Source organism: Oreochromis niloticus, linkage group LG8 (assembly GCF_001858045.2).
Source record: "Oreochromis niloticus isolate F11D_XX linkage group LG8, O_niloticus_UMD_NMBU, whole genome shotgun sequence".
Classification (NCBI taxonomy): domain Eukaryota; kingdom Metazoa; phylum Chordata; class Actinopteri; order Cichliformes; family Cichlidae; genus Oreochromis; species Oreochromis niloticus.
This window is the reverse complement of record NC_031973.2, coordinates 8,509,289-8,529,374: the sequence shown is the minus strand read 5'-3', so window position 1 is coordinate 8,529,374 and position 20,086 is coordinate 8,509,289. Positions and strand designations below refer to the sequence as shown.

General features: G+C 38.5%; 2 protein-coding genes across 3 annotated transcripts in view; both read right to left on the bottom strand.

Annotated features, from left to right (window-relative positions):
- Nucleotides 1-2,741, bottom strand: part of ttyh2 (tweety family member 2) — a 67,991-nt gene extending 65,250 nt beyond the window's left edge. The window contains exon 1 of one of the 2 annotated variants that reach the window (XM_019362269.2): nt 2,272-2,741. In XM_019362269.2, coding sequence (XP_019217814.1) covers nt 2,272-2,400 — 129 coding nt within the window. In that variant the 5' untranslated portion in view covers nt 2,401-2,741. The remainder of the gene's footprint in view (nt 1-2,271) is intronic. The other variant, XM_019362270.2, reaches the window with a different exon arrangement.
- An 814-nt stretch (nt 2,742-3,555) lies between these two features.
- On the bottom strand, nt 3,556-6,851 carry rpl38 (ribosomal protein L38). The gene is made up of 5 exons (XM_003453391.5): nt 6,756-6,851; nt 6,529-6,555; nt 5,826-5,886; nt 5,094-5,216; nt 3,556-3,629 (listed from the first exon to the last, which is right to left on the bottom strand). The coding sequence occupies exons 2-5, from the start codon at nt 6,529-6,531 to the stop codon at nt 3,604-3,606; spliced, it is 213 nt and encodes a 70-aa protein (XP_003453439.1). The 5' UTR covers nt 6,532-6,555; nt 6,756-6,851; the 3' UTR covers nt 3,556-3,603.
- Between the last annotated feature and the right edge of the window lie 13,235 nt (nt 6,852-20,086).

Here is a 20,086-nt window from a genome sequence, read left to right as displayed (position 1 = left end):
GTGTACTGTAGTTTTATAAAACAAGACACTATAAGTTAATTCACAGCTTTTATTGTGTCGCAGTGCTGACCATGTTAATACATTATACTTCACTAGCAACCTTAACACTTGCCCTAAATACTATAAGCATAATTCACAGCTTGGCGACTATTCAGGACACCCAAGATCCATGTTATCAGTGTTATTCTCAGTAACTCGTTAATCGATTACATGCACAGCACATGAACACGGCTTCTAATTCAGGCAAAACAGGGGGTGGTGATCTGAATTAAGCTCAACAGCTCATAAAGGAAAAGGAATATAATGCCCTAAGTAGCCTGGCATGTGCCTGAAATTGCGTCATTTGCTGTGGTGCTTTACAGTACATTGTTTTACATGCTGAGACCATTAAAGCCTCGACAATAGAAAGCAGGAGCATGGCTTAGTCAGATACAGTGTGGTGGGAGAAAGAAGATTCGCACAGAACAAGTAAGGTTGATGGATGCAGTGGTGGGGATTTCCTACCCCAGACCGACTGACTGCCTGTGCCTGACAGTATTCTCAGTGGGAATTGCTTTTCACCTGCTGAGACTCACCACCTTCTCTTCCTGCACCCCGTCGCTCTGGCTGTATTTCCACAGTGAAACCAAGGGCAGCACAGGGCAGCACGAGGAAAAAAAGGCAATCTGCCTTTCTCTTCCTGATTCAGAGTCTTCCTTAACATGAGTAAAAAATTATATTCTATATCTTGCAAAGACAGAATGCATTAAAACCTAAATGAATGCAATGGTATCAGTGAATATGTTGTCCAGTATGCACCTTTCTTAGGGTCTCTCCTTTTCTATTGAAAGGGTCCTGAAAGAGTCAACCACGGGGACTCTACACATCCTGAAGAGTTTTTTAGGCTTGATTCTTCTCTTGATACTTTTCCAACAGAAAAGGAGAGACCCTAAGTTGCTTCCTATCTCTGCAGATAGGTAACTGTTGACAATGTCAGCGTTAAAGTTATAGTACAGAGGGGGTCCCCCTTGGGTCTGAGGGATGGAAATTTCATCATTAGAGGGGCGAAACAAGTGCATGAAGCGCCCACTAAAAACATCACAAGGTGGAAAAATAAACTCTTATTGTCCCCACTTCGTTAGAATAAGTAAGACGTGTTATGACTAAAATCCTCCTTCAAATTCCAGGAAACTTGTGATCATGTGTTAACACAGAAATATGATGATATATGAATCATAGCCACATTAAATGTGGCGTGACTAGTATTGGCTTATGAAAGAATGCACCCATTTGCGATTCACTAATGGTGACTGTATGTGATAATGACTCCCACTTCCCTTATTTCACTGCTGAAATTAAACACTTGAAAATCATTTTAAGGCTCTGACTGTCTCAGACACCTGAACTCACTCTGGAGACCAGTGTGCTAGGGTGCTATAGCAATGAACTTAAATGCCATCACTTCTCAGGATGACTACTTGCACTGACAGAGGCAGAACTGTAACCTTGAAAAATTCAACAGTTAAATAATGAAACATTCATGGAACATGACATGTGTTCACAAGCAGGTCATTAGTCATCCAAAAGTTGATCCCAACCCTCTTCAGTGCTGTGTGAAATGGTCCTGTCACCACCTCTGGAGTTGGATGGGAATCACTTTGACTCCCACGGGTGATCTATGCCAGCATTATCCCACAAGTGTGCTTCCTCTCTCTGTCTCTCCAGCACACACAGATAAAAGATTAGCTCATTTTAAAAGCTGCAACAGTAGATCCAAGCAGTATTTGGGAGATGTCCTGTCCTGCGTTTCTCTTTCTAAGGTTTTCTGAAGTAATGATGATGATGCTTTGTTAGTGTGTTTGCTGAAGAGCAATTGCTGCTTTCAGAAAAATGACTGCAATTAGAATACATAGACAGCATTTTGAATTGATTCTCAGGTCCATGGCAAAGTAAAGATGCTTCAGTGTGATTTCACTGGAGCTGACTAGGTTACGTACAGGGACATTATGGCCCACTTTTGTCATCAATAATACAATGCAGTGTGACTCTTGAGGGTAGCAGAAGGGACAGTGATAGCAAACAGCCCACAACTGATTCTAGTGAAACAACAGCAATATCAGAAAAATTGATCATACTGTCGGTTGGTTTTGGGACAATGTGTTAAAATAGTATTATAAACTCTTTATTAAGTGTCATCGCAGAAACCTACAGACATATTATGCCCCAGTTTTTAAGCATCTATAACTAGGCTTCTGGTAAAGAGCCATATGTCCCATATCCGTCTCCACTGACCTGCTGGTAGTTCTCATCTTCAGGCTGGAAGGTCTTATCAATGGGCTGAAACCTCAGATTGATATGAGGAAAATTGTGAAGCCAGTAAGTCCACCACGGCGCAATGTAATCCACACGATCCGAAGACATCACTGCCCGGAGAAAAAGTTAGGCTTCAGCCTAAATTAGCCTCTCAGTAGTAAAGCAGGCAGTTTCTTCCGCTGCCGGATATTTTAATCAAGTCGCACATTAAACAAAGGCAACGATAAAAGCATGCTCGGTTGTGGAAACACACTCGACCACACATGAGAGGTGGGGAAAGTCCTGCAAAGGTAAAAGTGTGATTGCAAAGTGAGATCCGGTTAGGATTTTTCAAGAGAAAGACCAATAATCACTCTGCGTCCATGTTTCCGTTCCTGTGGACCCACAGATACTATCCGACCGACAGCTGCTCCACACAAACAGCAGACAACACAGTCAGCAGCGTGAACGCGCACTTATAGTAGGAGCAGGACACCAGGGGGTGAGGGGGCGCGCACATTCGCTTTCGTAAATTGTTTGGGAACATTAGTCTGGAAGCACACATCATAAGTACAACTAATTAATTAAATACACAAAGTCAGTGTATTGTAACATCGGCTACATCGATTTTTTTTTATTTTATTATTATTAACGGCCCCTTTATTCTCTGGTAAATAAGCAACAGCGGTGCCACCTAGTGTTCAATTAAGCCAATTACACAACATGCAGCCCGTGAGAACAGCTGGTGGGTCATTTTTAAAGTGGCTTATATTAACATTTTGCATACTTGTATTTTCTGGTGTACTTCAGCTACAGATGCACCAAATTTAGATGCTAAAATAATATTTGCTGTATTCATGAGCAGGTTATTTATATTTACTTATGAAACTTTGCTGTAATTAAACTAAGTGAAACTGAGCCAGATTCAGCCCAGCTGTCAAATAGCTAACTGTGCTGGTTATATGACTTTATCACTTTAAATGTTTACAAAATTAATTCTATAGCCATTAAAATGTACAAGTTTACATTTTCTGGGTAAAAATCTTGTATATAGATGTAGCGTGGCTATATGTTGATGCAGACATTGTAACCACGCAGACAGTGAAAGCATCTACAAAGATGAAGCTGAAGAAAATAATCAACATCTGCAAAGGATGCATTTTATTATTTCGCCCCAAACTGTGCTATAAAGTCATTGTTCCTCATTTCAGATCAAATGCTCCAATGTCCATGTCACACTTGTGGATTATGGTATAACAACACAACAAAACACAGAAGTCAAAGTGATTTTTTTCCCCCAGTTTTTATTACAATTATCTGTACATCACGGATTTACTTCAGCTCCTTCACAGCCAGACCTGTAGAGAACAAAAGACAAAACATTAGAAATATTCAGATACACACTTGTTAAACAATCTTTAAAAACACAAACTGGGAAAATACATTTGAGGCATCACATGATTAAAGTAGTAAGGAGTATTTATATTTGCAGCAAAATTCCTCCACTAGCACCAGATATGACATGTGACCTTTACAGGGCAAGTTATTAACAATTATCATACCGGCAGTATTAAGACGACTGCAGACTGCCACCAACACGAGTGACAGCAAACTGCAAAGAACCCGTTAATGTGGATCTGCTCTTTGGAGAGCAAGAAAGTTTCTGTGGCAATTAGAATTTAATTCAGGGTTGTTGTTTTTAAATACAAAGAGCTTGCGATTCAATACCAGTTTCAGTCCTAGCAGCTACAGCATGACGTGTTACAGAAAAGCAGAGCAGAGGATAAAATGCTAGCTTATTATAATTCAAAGTATTACAATTTTTAAAGAAATAATTCTTCAAAAAAAACCCCAACCTAACCTAAACCCTGATATGCAGCAGAAAATTGATGATATTATTAATTTTGAAATGAATTCATTTGTCTAAAAATGGCTCCTCTGCCATTATGAGGCAAACTTCTTAGCTACAGTTTTTATGGTGCAATTCCACCATACACAGACTATTAGGCACTAACTGTAATGTCTAGACAGGCTGCAATCAAATATGAAAACATTTGAAAACCAACCAGACATCAGAGCAAAGGAACAACATAAGTTGGGAAAGCTCTGCTGTAGCAATCAATTTCTTTGGTTCTCTTTATTACGAGACTTTTTTTTGCAGTATTGCACTATTAACCCTGCTCGCCATTCGGGGCACTTAAGTATCAGGACCTTCTGCTCTACACATTGTAAACAGAGAATCTGCAGCTGTGCTTTACACACTGAAAAGTTCAGGTTATTTTCCACGATAACCAGATATCATTAATACATGTGCACACAGACATTTTAAATGCTAAAGATTCCAGACATTTGTTAATGCAATTAACTACATTTTATGCGTTTGCTTTCAAAACTGTATTGTAAGATGAAGCAGGCAACTACTGTGGGCCAATAAAAGCACCAAAGTCCCAGGATATCAAAAAGTTTAACTGTATTTTTATGAATGTTCTTAAAAAATGGTTTATTCTTTAACACTGCATACTTTTAAAAGGGCACACTGTGACTGCAGCCAAAAGAAACAAACCATTAACAATCACCGAACCATAATGTCTCAATAAGTAAGTTAACTTAAAGGGATGGACTAGCATTAAAAATCTTCAACCCAAAGGTGGTCCAAAACTGTACAGAGTAGTATATGTGCACAGATCTTTAAATCAGTGCAATAAAAGATTTAGTCTGAATCATTTTAATTCAAAGCCCTTAAATCTACTTGATAAAAATCAAGAGTACATTTGCAAGACAGCTGTGTTCACTTTACATGCCACCCCTCTGTTATTACTCACCTGGGGGCAGGGACTGTTTGAGCTTCTCAGCCTTCTCCTTGTCTGTGATGACCAGGGTGTACAGGTACCTGCTGCAGCGCACCTTGAACTTAACATTGTCCTTGTTCTTCTTGATCTTTACGGCTAAAGGAGGAAAGACAAAGCTGTGTTAGCGCCGAGTCTCTTCAAAAGTCAACTCAAACATAATTATTTCTCAAGTCAAACTAACACTAATAGGTGAGAGCTTTAGTTTAATGCTTTCTTCTACTGGATCTGATAATAAAAACAGCGTTCTGAACACAAGTTTCTTCATGCCTCAAAAATAGGCTTGTGGGAGGTGACTACATAAGTATGAATGGTCTGTATATTAAATAGCCTAAGAGAACACAGAATAACTGCCACAAGCCTGTCGATTACTAAACATTTTTAGTAAATTTCACCACAATTTATTATTTATCAAAGCCCTGGTGATTTTGCTTTGGGGGAAGACGAAAATCTCATTGATGAGCACTTTAATTTAGAGGTAACTACATGATAGATGACCAAAAAAAACCCCCCAAAAACCATGTTTCTAGAGGTTCAAATGTCTTTTTCAACACCTTCAGCGGACTTACAAAGGTGCATTTCAATTTATAATGTTCACATAGAGCTGTCTGTGGCAAGCTGTCACCCACATATCTACCTATTCTTTGTCAAGAAGATTAACTTTTCTAGTTGTTAAACATCAAAATGTGATGTCTGTGTGCCTCTTACACTTGGCATCCTTCCTCCTGGCTGTCAGCAGGAAATCTTTGATTTCTTCTATCTTGCGAGGCTACAAATAATCAGAGCAAAAATGATCAGACAGACAGACAGAGCATCAAACTTCACATGCTGATAATGAATCGCTAACGAGTGTTAGTGGACCGGTGGAACTGAGGTTCCCGGTATAGAGTCGAAACCTAGCACTTGGTCCATCATTATTCTCGCAAGAGTGTGAATGCATCTCGGGCACATCAGCCTGAGATGTTTGGACTTCTTGCTGTTAGCAAAAAAACCTCTCTTTCGGTAGGATATTGCTAGTTGTCAGGCACCCTGTGGCTAACGCAGACCAAGTCAGAGCTGTAGTACTGTAGAAAAGGCGCAACTATGATTTTAGTGCCTTAAGCTACTTTCAAGCCATTCAATTCTATTTAAAATAACAAACAAACAAACAAAAAAACAAACAATTTCTTATAGGTATTGACTCAGGTATGTGTCATTCCTCAACAAACTGCAGCCGGGTGGCCCAGCTTAGCCCTTGAGCGGCATTTTGCTAATGCTAATAGCCAGTGCTAGCTACTTTTACAACAACTACCGACCATTAACTGAACAGCAAACACATTTTAAGTAACAACATACACGTATACATGACATATAACCTTATTAAGCACAAATAATAAGCAACTAATAGATTAAAATCAGATGCAATCCTTACCATGCTGCCGTGTCAGCGGACTGGACGCTGCGGAAGAGAGAGATCGAGTGAGTTTACCAGCTATACAGACGATAATCAATGTACTGAAAATAAAATTTCTATCTAATCTTCTACCAACGGAATGAAATAATTATAATTTAGCAAAAGTTGGGTTATAACTCTTGCTGACAAAGAGGATGGATGATGATTAAAATAGTCATTATATTTGTGGTGCAACATGAACTTACTCAGTCGGCCAGAGAGGGGATGAAAAAGGGGCGGGACTTCCGGTTGAAAACACATTTATATGTCACTACGGCAACTACCGAGGGCCAAGACGAAAAGCGAATCGAATATTGATACAGTAGCCCAGTTTTGCCGAATTTTAAAAGCGTTTGTGTGCCGCATGAATCCCAAAGATCGTGTTTTATAGACTTTATTACCATATATTGAATGTTACACTTAATATAACCCAGCCAAGCATATACTTGTGAATGACAAAAAAAGGAACTATGTCTATATTTCCCAATAACAAAACAAATGCCAATTTCTTTTTCCAGCAGGACTTTGCATCTGCCCACTATGACAAAGCTGCTACTAAATAGTTTTCTGGCCATGATATTACTTGGCTTGATTGGCCAGGTAACTCGCCTGAATTAAAACTCATAGACGCTCTATGGGTTATTGTCAAGAAAGCTGAAGGTCGCAAAGTAATTGTTGGTTTTATTAGCCAGGAAAGGGAATTGAATGTACCAAAATGAGAAAAAAATGGCAAAACCCCACCATACCTCAAACATGCAAGAGTATAAATAAGCTTATAAAACTGCATGTACATAAAATTTAATATATCCTCTAATAATTCACTGTTGTAGTGTGCACAGTGCATTTAAGCCTGGTGAATGTCAGTGATTTGTTGCCTATGACACAGAACCACAATATGAATTTATTAATTTGCTGCTCAACTGCACACAGATTATACACATTAGCCCTTTTCATGAATACAACATGCATCACACAGGACACAATGTGCTGAGAATTCCTCACAGGCCGGTAAAGCGCATTATGTATGAAGGTTATTCCTCACTCTCTGTGTGACCCTTTTGTTATCCTGCAGATCACACACTGTGTTTCACTGCGCACTTTCAGCCAAGTATGAATAAGCTTTGATGGATGCACTATAGCGTGCCCACGTGGTCTCTGAATAGAAACACTGGCCAGGACCAGTGTGTGGAAGAAATTATGTTTGCGCTGCCAGAAGAAAGCCATATCTCCTCCAAGATGCTGACATGATCACACTAGGTCTCCTCTGCAGACCTGACACTGACCTGGAATGTGCATTGTGTTTATCACTTCAGGAGCAGAATCATGTTGTAATGCTCATGCATTCATTTCTACTTCTAATTATGTAAAGTGAAACTGAAATTAATTCAGTTAAACGCTGTGGCTATATTTCCACACTATAGAAGCCATAACTAGCATAAAGGTAAGGTGTTAGTAAAGCAGGAAAGACACTGGGCTGCAAACAGGATTTTGAAATTGAGTTCTAAAATAAAAATCCTGAAATAAAAACACAGAATAGATGTTTATTTAAGTTTAATCTCCCTAGAAGTTGTATGTATTTTCCACCTGTAATAGTGGTCAACCCTTTATTAGATTCCTTTGAGATTGGAGAAAAATTGTGAACACAGTGATCCAGTCAAGTGTCAAGAAAAATCTTTCTTGTGTATCAGTTAAAAAACAATTAAAAAAAAAAAACTTTTCTTTTCTACTGAGCACCTCAAAGCCCCTCAGTCACACCAAAGAAAGCTGCAATCCACTACCCTGCATAAATGTTAAATGTTCAATAACTTTTCAACACTGCTGGGAATATAACTTACAAACTTTCATGGGAAAATAAATCGAATCAAACTCAGTATTTTTTTTCTTTTTTTGTCCAAAATGACATACAAATAGAAACTTCAATGGTCTGAATTTACCTTGTTCACTATATGGACAAATATCAAGCAGAAAAGGACAGAATTTCCTGGCCACATACCGTATCACTGAGCTGATTCAAAAGTCAGCCATCACTTCATAACTTCCATTCAGAGTCCTTACTGTATAGACAGATTAAATGTTTTCATAAGTGACACTTCCATAAACTGGATTTTACCAAGCAAAAGAAATAATTGTATAACTCAAAATGCAAGGGTGAAAGTAAACTTCATGGTTTAATATGTTTTTTTCTCTCTCTATTTTTTTTTTCAATAAGGATGCATTCACACAGCAAGTCGCGTCAGAGCCCCAGATTTATCTAACAGCTCAAGGTCAGGCAGACTGTGGGTGAGGAAATATTGCTGTCTATAACGGGAGATGATAAGGAACCAAATAAGACTGTATTTAATCCAATTAGAGATTTCCTTTCACTACTGAAATAGTTCGCGCACTTCAAATTGAGTTGTGAACTGTGAATGTTCTGCCTCTGTCTATCTGTTCATCTGTTCTAATTTGTCTTTCTAGTCCTTTCTCTCGTTCTCATCTTAAACCGTAGATACAGAGAAGCCGTTAACCCGGAGGTCATTTTTAAAGTAAGTAGGCAACAGGCCTACTTGCTTTAAAAATATCCTCTTGTATGGCTGAGTTTTCAAACTCAGTTCAGGGCCAAGCATTGCAAGAGAACTGAATGTTTCTTTTGAGAAGGGTGGGAAAAATTATGTGTATAATACAATTTGTTTCCTGAAAAACTGCTGTGTTGGGCTTTTGTATTATACGCTCTGGCAGGTATTTCTTTGGTTTCAGACTTACAGTAAATTAAAAAAAAAAGGGAGAGAGAACAAAAAAGTAAAAGATTTGCTTGAGACATCTCTGAAACTGCACACATTACAACCAACCTGCTGACTTATGAGTTCAATTATCTTTTGCAGTCAAGACAGATAAATCCAATGGGTGCCAGAATAATAAGCCTTTAAGTATATAAATGGTTCACGGTGAAGAAATTCCCATCTATTATCCTTACAACCTGACAAAAATAATTTTATGTATTTCTACAGCAGTAGAGCACAGTTAATGAGCCAATCCTGTGATGGTGAGGTGTGAAACACATTTCTGCTCAGTGGGTGTCAATTTACTTTACCTTCTTCTGTTCAAGGCAATGTTTGGCTTTGTAAATTATTATGCATGTACTTTGTTTCAGAGGAAATGGTAGTGGCAACATACTCCAGGAGTACATATTCCCCATAGCTGTCTTACCTGGAAGTGAGGTCATTAATGGGCTGAACCGTATTCAAGTTTAAAAATACAATGATCTTTTTGAATTATTTAAACCCGGAGCTGTGCACAAGCCAAGGATATTTGGTCAGTGACGCTTGAGTGACACCTCAGTCTGTTTCCATTGCTCTGACTTGGCGTTAATTCATGAAGACAGGAAACAGCTCACCGGCCGTTTTTAATTAACCTACTATCTACCTGTCTGCCCGTGTTCACAGGCCATATCCCCCCAGATACTCAATCAGCGCTTGCACTATTGGAGACGTTTCACTCAGTGTTTTAAATTTTCACGAGTCTCTTGTCAGTCAAAGTCGGAGATGGAGTGCAGTTTGTTTCAGCAAGTGTTTTTAGTGAGGGGGCTCAGTGACTCTGCAGCAGATACTGGTTAGAGAACTACACGGACACTACACAGTACAAGCTTTGTCCCACATCTGTGGTGTTTTGTGTACTTGTTTGCAGTCCCAAACCATTTTTCCACAGCGGAAAAGGAACTAAAAACAGTTTATCTCAGCAAGGATTTCTACTCCTTGCTGCTTACAAGATAATACACCATTTTTTTTTCAGCTGACAGTCAGTCACTCTGCTCCTTGGGAAGCTGAGGAGATGTAAGAGTACAAGACTCATTCTGTAGCTTCAGTAAAATGATGTTCGTGCCATTCACAGGAAAGATCATAAAAAGGTGTCCCTGTTGAGGAACTGGTGTATAGAAAATATGAAATGTGATACACGGATGGACAAAGTGTAGTTTGTCTTGTTATACATTGTACCGTTAATGCTTTAGTTTAAATGGCATTACACTTTAGTAGACAAGATTCAGAAATGACCAAAAAACTTAGTGATCAGGAAACATTTCATGCTTTATGTGTGCTGCATAAAACTGTGTTTGCAGATAAAGAAATTCTTAGTTAGGCCTGATATGAACCTGATTATTATAACTCTTCATCTTTATTTCTTTCATGTTTAATTTTTCAACTGAAATTACTGTAATTTAATCTTTTTTTAAAGATACATTTTTACCCCTTTGCTGCTTTATCTGTGGACACATTTGTTTCATCTTTGTTAAATATTATTTCAGTTTCTTTGTTCTCTCTTGACTTGCTCATGAACAATGAAAATCAATAGACTTATCTGGGATTCGTATGCTCTAAAAAGCACTGACAGCATCAATTACGCATTATTTCTCAGCTGCCATCTCTGACCCCACAGTTGTAACGCGCACGTCACGCATCATCATTTCAAAATAATAAGGAATTCTTTATAAAAGAGAATAAAGTTGATGAAATAAAGTTCGAGGTGCCTAAACTGAAAATTAACGCCGTACGTTTATAATATTTCTTTATATTGTGACTGCATTTTATCAAAGCATGTGTGCCAGTGTGCATGTCCTATTTTGTATTTATTTATTTTTCATCACAATCTTTGTTGGTATTTCTTTTTTTTTATCCCTGTTGAATGTCCGGTTGTGTAAGGGGTGGATGTAATAGTGTAAGGTTACGTAGGGAGGATCAGCTCATCCACAGAGATTACAACAAATGACCATGCCTGGTTTAGCTAAAGCTCTTTTGCACCGGTATGATCTTTATTCCATTTGCTTGCACAGCAACAAACATGATCCCTTGTGCCAAGCCGCTTGTAGAAACTCAGCTTGACTCTAAATGCTTTTTTTCCCCCATTCCCCAATTGCAGTTCTGGGTTTCTTACAATAGGGGGCAGCCAGTATTTGATAATGTCGAGTTGATCAGCATCTCATCCTCAACATTGGGAGACGCTGTGTATTAAGGTATTGCCTCCAATGGTCTTCAGTTCTCTGTATAAGGGAGAGATTGCAAAGGTTAATGTTACTTTCTTTTCGGTTTCTCTTTTTATTAAGCATGAATACAAATTCATTTAATTATATAAGACGTCAAATGAATCAAAGTTACCTTCAGACATCCTCACAATCTTCTGCAACATAAGACAATCGTGAAGCACAGCTGAGGGCACTGCTTATTAACACACCAGGCTTTAATTGTGCCTCATGATATGATATCCTTATACCTTACTTCCCCCAAATCTTTGGCAATGTGAATTTGTATTTGCCTTTTTCATAACTTGTGCTCGCACAAATTACTATCTCACCTAAGAAAGATGGATTCAGAGATTCTGCTTGGGGCAACTGTTAATTTATTTACACAGCAGTGTGAATTTCGGAATTCATTCTACACTGAAAACCCATTTGAAGTCTTTTTTTTCCCTTTTTGGACACACCTTGGTATTAAAATAGTTCCCCGAAACTATAATCCCCTTTTTGTGTAAAGGCAGTTATTGGAATAAAAATGTGTACCCTCAGGCTGACGGATAATCATACTTTGTAACTATGCGCTGGCTTATTAAAAAGGCAAAGTGGGGTTACAGGAAAAAGAAATGATCTTAGCTCAGAGATCCTTTTTAACTGTAACAGACACGTAAAGCGTAGATGATGGAATTTCAGGAGCTTCACCGCAGACATTGTAGGTAATGAAACACATCATTTCTGCCCGCAGGCCTGTAAGCGCGACAGCAGAAGGAGCTCTACCTGAGAGCTAATGAGTAATGCAGCAGTGGATTCTGTTATTAATCACATTTTGATCTACTGTATGGATGAGAGGCAACGAAAGATTACCTGAAATAGTTTACTGAACCATTATTATTGAATTTACTTTGATCATCAAGTCAGCAGAAGGTTTTAAATGCACATTTCTCATGAATGCACTGGGAAATAGTGCAAAAGTGGCAGCATGCCTGCAGACCTTTATTTTTTAATTTGATTTAAGACATAGACAAAGTTGTTACTCACTGTAGGAAACCAACTACACTGATAATATGCAATAAAATACAAAGGCTGAGAACTTAATGTGATATTAAACTTGGTGTTTCTGTCATTGAAGTTATGTTTAAGTACTTCTGACATGATAAATGCAAGAACAGACTACTTTAAAATCCTCTCTACCACCCCAGGTTCTCTAATCTCCTTGATTATTGATCGTTATTGATCCCTTTTCCGGTAGCCTTATCACAGGCAAACTCAAAGTACGTCTGCAGATGAAGTAAGATTATTAGAGAGTCTGAAGGTTTACCTTGACAGAATTGCAATGTGGATGTGCTCAGACTTGTCAGAGTAGTCAGAAACTGTTGAGAAAGTTTATCGCAAAGTTCTCATTTATCATGTTGAAAGACCAATGTGTCAGTGCTAAATGGCAGTCCAAGAAATCAGTGTGGCTTTTTGTCATGACTCCCTGCCATTCGGGTCTGCTCAATGAGAAAACCAGGACACAGGAAAGAATAGTGAGGAAGAGAAAGAAGAAGAAGAACTCGCTGTGCAGGTCACAGAATTGGCCTGCAGGTAAGAGTATTCAGCAGATTAAAACGATGTCCAACTCAATCATAAGAATAACCTTGACATTGAAGGTTGCAGTGGATATTTTGCAGGGAGAAAAACAATAAGAAATATTTGTTAGAAAAGACATATACTCTATACAGATAGAGATACTTCACCTATGCAACATAGTCCATGAAGTCATCAATCCCACTCGATACCCTAGGGCCTCTCTTCCACTTCTTCCGTTGTGCAAGGCCTCGGGGCAAACAAACACGACCACCATCCATGTGAATTATGCTGAGAGAAATCGTGACTGTGAATGATGTTAGGCTGAGCATTTACAGAAGACCTGAGAGCAGAAAAAACGGATTTCCTTGGAAGCAAGGAGTAAAAGTGGAGTGAAAGCAAGGTCAGAAAGGAAGAGAAAGAGTATAGACTCTGCTTAAGTGGCAATTTATAACCTTAAAGCCATCATCAGGGGTTTTTCTTAGGGGGACTTTTGACATCTAAATATTCTGCTAACATATGTTTTGGAAAGTAGAAAAATGTGTGTGTGTGTCTTGCTTTAAGCTTGTCTGTCTTTTGATACCATACCTCATGCAGTCTCTAGAATTCTGAAACTGCACACATAGCGGTCCTCACTTTAGTGCAAACATCCATATACAGATAACATACGAACTATTTTGGAGCACTGTTCTGATTCGCAGTTATTCTGGACTCGGTGATTTGGACAAAACAAAGAAATACTTGGTGATTAAAAAAAACTTGGATTAGAAAAAGACAAACAGAATACCAGCCTGAGATAACTAGGAACCCAAGAAAATGAAATAAACATGCAAAAAAAAAGGAAAACAGAAACACGGATTAGAAACTTGACTCCATGGAGTAAAAAGATGACTTGGCAAACAACAAAAGGAAGCACTATATACACTCACTATTCATTTGGTACACCTTTCTGGCAGGTTATCCTGCAGGACGCAACCATCAGAAGATGGATACACTGTGGTCATAAAAGGAAGAAGGTGATTCGCAACAGTGTGTGTGTCTAAATAATGCTCAGTTTGTGTTAAAGTGTGCCCACAATCTTACATATGACCATCTGTGTTTTCAAGTTTTTATGATTCTGACCCTATTATTTAAATATCTGTGATGGTAAAATTTTAAGATTGTGTTACTTCTCTGTGTCAAACTGACCTTACTGAACAAACGCTCCCTGTTTTGATACTCTGTCTCTGTATAATGCTTCATATTAGATCTATCCAAATGTACAAGTTATCTTTTATTACACAGTGTTCTAAGATAGATAGCTTGTCTTTATAAATATTTTATCTCTCAATCCCTCTTTGTCAAAAAAAAAACCATGTAGAGTGCTGTCATGCTGTCTGTACTTTTGTTTGACCCCTTTGCAAAAGTAACTAAAACCCAGAAAGACAACCTGGTTATCTCCACCTCAATTTATTTCATTTTTACACAACATATTGCAGCAGAAATTGAGACTCCTCAGACCAGCCAATGTTTTTCCAATCGTCTACTGCCCAAAGTTGCTACAAACTGTAGCCTCAGTTTTCTTTTCTTAGCTGACAGGAGTGGCTCCCACTGCGGTCTTCTTCTCCCATAGCCCATCTGCTTCAAAGTTTGACATGTTGTGTATTTAGAGATGCTCTTCTGCATACGTTGGTTTTAAAAAGTGGTTATTTGAGGTACTGTTGCCCTACTAGGTCGAGGTTTGGCCATTCTTCTCTGACCACTGGCATCAAGAAGGCATTTGCGCCCGCAGAGCTGCTGCTCACCAGATATTTTTGTCTTTTTTTGACCATCCTCTGTAAACCCTAGAAATGGTTATGTGGGAAAATCCCAGCAGATCAGCAGTTTCTAAAATACTCAGACCAGCCCATCTGGCACCAACAACGATGCTACGTTCAAAGTCACTTAATCAACTTTTCTCTCCCATTCTGATTCTGCTCAGTTTGAACTTTAGCAAGTTGTCTTGACTATACTACACTGATTTGCTGTCACATGGTTGGTTAGATATTTGAATTAACAAGCAAATTAGCATAAATGTCAAGTGAATTTAAACATTGTTAGAAGACGAAATACACTGAATGCAATAAGTTTAAAGAATTAAACCATGAGGAATTTTTTAAAAAAGAGAAGAAGGAAAAAAGAAAAAACAGGCTGAGCAATTTCAAAGCCAAACTGGAAATGACAGAAACCCAGAACCACGACAAAAAATAAAGCAAATAGGAGCTTGGACTTTTCTCATCCAGGGGACAGTTTGGCAAGAATGTCTTTTATATTTTAGAAAGAAAATACAGAAAATAGAATGAATGAATACTTTTACACATAAAGAATTAATAAAAATACCAGAAGAATAACAAAAGGACTAAAGCTGCCTTTCATCTCTCCACATTCTTTTGGAGATTATGAATTTTCTAGCATTGTTCGATCTTTTTAAAGTTCAAGTTTCAAAGTTCAAGACTGTTTTTTTAACCTTTGGTTAACTTTCTGTACTTTTGATCATTAAAGTCAAAAAGTACTGAATTTTAGTTAAATAGGCATACATTTTCATATGCGGAAGACCTTTTGACTATTGAAAAACTAGAATATTTACAGGACCATTAAAGAAAGACGCTGCTTTTTGTCTATGTCGTGGATATAGAGGAAGAGAGAAAGTTTTAGGGAAGTAAACTCTTACTTCATTTTGATCAGAGTAGTGTCAAATTGTCTGTTTATTTCAGCTACGAAAGTGGCCATAGTTTGTCACATTATTAGTACAGCACAGTAAAAATATTTAAGTGTGTCTCTTCTTCATGGTAACATTTTTGTCTGGGAGTCTGCTACATCATGAATGAATAGTTCTCTCTGACTGTCCTTTGGACCGTGTCTGAGAGACCTCCCCACCTGCCATTTGGGGGCTGTACAGCCATCAATTTCCACTTGCTCCCCTCCAGCCAACACAGACACACACACAGACACACACACACACATATGCATACACACACACCTGCCAGCCTGCGGTGCCTGTGCCAGGATGTCTGTCGTCCCTCATGCCCTCAGTCACATTGCCCTTGCCTGCACCACTCAGCACCCACAGTGTCAGTCTTGGCTGACAGCAGGTCTGTATCAGCCAGCTAACATTTCCTGGCCTCTGTTTGCTCAGCATGGGCCAAGCTGTCGGTTGTAGGCTGCACTGATACTCACCTCTTAGCATCAGGGCAGCTTACAAATGCAGTCATTAAGATTACAAATTTCACTGGGTTGCTAGTATGCATTTGAGCCAGAAATCCTGCTTGGTTACACAAACACACAAGCTAAGGATAAGTCAAGGATAAGGTTATGTGAGTGGGTTCAGTAGTTTTTGACGCTAGTGCTAGTAGAGTTATTAACTGACTACACAATAAAAAGCAAGTTTAAGACAGATAGAGTACTCTGTTACTTTTTAGCAACACACAAAATAATCTTCAAGAAGAAAAAAAAACAACACACAATGATTGCATGGCAGAAGTCTTCAAAGGGGACAAGGTAAAAGTATGCAATGTGGATTTAACCCATTCTCAGTGGTCACCTGTGGTACACTTGGCTGGGTGAAATAATTGAAGCATAATGCATTGTGAGCATGTGAAATCTGACAACTGAAAACATACACTGTAGGTATCAGTAGCAGTACTAGTATTTGCCATAGACTGTAAACAGAAGATTATCATATCCACTATCATGTCACCTACTTTGTGAATTCCTTGTTTTAAGTATCTTAAACCTGCACTCCATCTAATACTCAGACTATAATGATAGTTATGGTTGCAAAAAGACTTCATTTTCAGGTCCAAATGCTCCTTGGGTTCCCAAAATCAAACAAACAGAATTTAAAAAAAAACACTGAGAATGATCATTGTGGGTTTTCTCTCAAGGGTTAAATATAGTTTAACACCCATGTATTAATGAAAATTAGGATTCACAAATTTAGTGTAGTTTGTGGTTAGCAAGCAAGTTTATGACTAAAAAACAAAAATATACTGCTGTGCTTACCAGCAAAACAGCATCAACTTTTGGAGGGTTAATGAAGTTGGGCCAGCTAACATACAATAACATGCTATAGACTGACCAGGAAAGAATAACTTAACAGATAAACAGACGTCCATGGGAAATAGATTTGTGACTTTATCTGTGTCAACACTTTGGTCACTGGATATGAACTCGTGATTAACAAGGTCTTAGCCAGTGAGCAAATGGTTTCAGGTGACTTCAGGAACCAGTGGATGACACCACAGTTGTTAAATCTACTTTATATACTTTATATACTGTGTGTTTTTCTAATAACTAATAACTTCAAACCCTCATACAAAAAAAGACCCCCCCAATCTCATCTAACACTCATTAATAAGAGTTATAACAAAGATGGAAAACAGCCTGCTGATGAATGCACATGATAGGTTTGTAGCTTGAACCTATTCGCTGGAACGTTGAAGACAATGTAATTACACAGCAAGCAAGACACGAGTAGGCAACGTTCTTTATGTTTCACGTGCACGGGAGAGAACTGAACAAACGCCGTTCCTTCGCTTGACCCCAGTTGCTCTCGTCCGCTCCCCCGTAACACTGCTCTTTTATTGTGGTTACATGAATATGCATAGGTTCATTAACATATAACATCTTACACAGGTATACATGTGAACAAAGAATACCGTGTGTGTGTGTGTGTGTGTGTGTGTGTGTGTGTGTGTGTGTGTGTGTGTGTGGGGTCAAGATGTGACCCCATGAAGACTCCCCAAAGCTGGTGCCAGGAGTCTAGCAGTCCATCTAAACAAAAGGCTCTTATGCTTAACCAGATACAGAGTAGGTGTCCTCCTATACCATAAATCAGCAAGAGCAGATATAACCTCTCTCCTGACCTTAAGTTGTGTGTGCATGCCAGAGTGCTCTGGAAGGCACACAGAATCTCCACAGGCTACTAAGGATCACCTCTACCAATCTACAACTAATTATAAAACTCTAAGCATATATGAGTAGATATTTCTAAGCATGAATGACAATAAACAATACAAATCTAACAGCACATGTCATTTATTGATTTCAGACACCTCATTTTTGCTCGGTCTTGTTATTTTGGACATTACCATATTTGGACAAGAAGCTCAAGTACTTAGTTATCAGCTAACACCAGCTAACTTGGCAAGGTGGATTCATAAACTGTACTAATGTAATGCACAAACAAATATTTCAGCTAATTAGTTTTAAGAAAGAAACTGGAAAACCTAGAATTTCACTAAAACTGAAGCACAAACTTCCTCCATGATGCAGGCCTAGATACGAAAGTGAATGCGTGGATAGATGGATGTCCCACAAACTTCTTGGATAGAATGTACCACTCAGCAAGCCATGGCATTATCAGATAATTCCAATAAAAATCCTCCAAAAGCAACATCAACACAAAAGCAGTTGAGAGAAGCAGGTCAGTAACTCAAACTGGCATCGACAAGCCCAACCAGACTGGTTAGAACTCTGTTTCAGCACACCTATCAATAAAAACAGCCACGGCTCTAAACTTAAACCTTACCAGTATCCATACTGATGAATTAAAAAACAGTGAGTTCCTACAAAACTGTCCGCACAGGCCAAAAGTGTTTTTTGTGCCAGGCTGTAAACATGCAGTTTATTTGGAGATTTTAACATCGGAGTATATGTGGAATCACTTACTTTAGAGCCAAGACTCAAGTGGCCACAAGTGGAACTGCAGTTTTTGGCACTTTCACGTTGGTTTTGTTTTCCAGACCCTAGAAGTTGCTGCTTGGAAAGCAAGTTGCTGCTTGGAAAGCAAATAAAATGTTGGCAGTTTAAAGAGTGTGTCGTACTGACTTGGTTTTGTAGCCAACCTCAAGTGGTGATTCAAGGAAATGCAGTGATGTCATTTCCAGGCTGGCTCAATTTTTCAGCCTTGGAGTTTGCCACTTTGATGCCAACTCCTACGAAACTCTGGCTGCAGTGTGGTAGACTAACAACATATTGACATTTACTGAGAAATGTTTTTTAAAATTACAATTTATTCCCCCCAAAAATTTCTAGGTTGATTTATTGTCTTCCATGAAACCAAGAAAATTATACAAGGACTATACACAGTTTTAGCAGACTGATTAGTATTCACTGTGCCCTTTTAACCAGAATTTGCATTTATTACACAAACAATCTATGATAAGGGTATAAGACATATGGAAACAAGTGTCTGTGAAGAGCAAAAGTGAAAATGGAAAGCAATAGTAAATAGAAAGTAGTCTATATGAGGCGGTTGCCATAACTACTGTGTACAAAATGTATACGTTTGCAGAACACAATGTTGATGCACAGGCGTCTTGGTGTTTGTTCATTGATACGTAAAACTTGTACAGCCATAATATTGATTCCATTAGGTAAATCAGTATATTCAGTGTCTAAAAAATTCTATATCTTACTTGCTGTTCTCATTACAATTGGCTCATTACTCTCTCTAATACCATGTACCTTCCAGCTGCTCTTTGTCAGTGGTAATTAGGTGATGATCTGTACCAAAAGATATTAAGATGAATTCTAAGGGCAATGGGTGGTATTAAAGAGGGAGATAAGTCCTTCTTCAAATGCCCTGATTAAGCTGTAAAATTGCCATGGGGCACTTAGGGAAGATAGAGCTCAAAATCTATTTTCAAATGCCAAAAACAGTTCACAAGCGCTTGCCATTTTGTGCATAGAGAATATTGCTGCTGCAGTCTATTGCTTTATGGAGGTATATTGAAATCTCTCACTTTCCACCTACTCCCATTGCGTCATTGAATATTTATCCAATCTCTCCGCCACCATACAGTTATAGTTAGATGAGATATTTATGATCTCCAAAACAAAATGGGTCTATTTATCCTTTCTGAAACTCTGCTTTCACTGACTGCCGATGCAGACATGTAACCACATTTCTTTCTTGGTGAACGTTACAGAGACAATACTTGAACAGCAGCTTGAAAAATGAGAAATGTG

Coding starts and splice junctions, on each gene's coding strand:
- rpl38 (XM_003453391.5), bottom strand. Junction 5,217..5,825: donor CAGGAGGAAGGATGCCAAGT/GTAAGAGGCACA, acceptor TTCCTCCTTTAG/CCGTAAAGATCAAGAAGAAC. Junction 3,630..5,093: donor CAAACAGTCCCTGCCCCCAG/GTGAGTAATAAC, acceptor TGTTCTCTACAG/GTCTGGCTGTGAAGGAGCTG.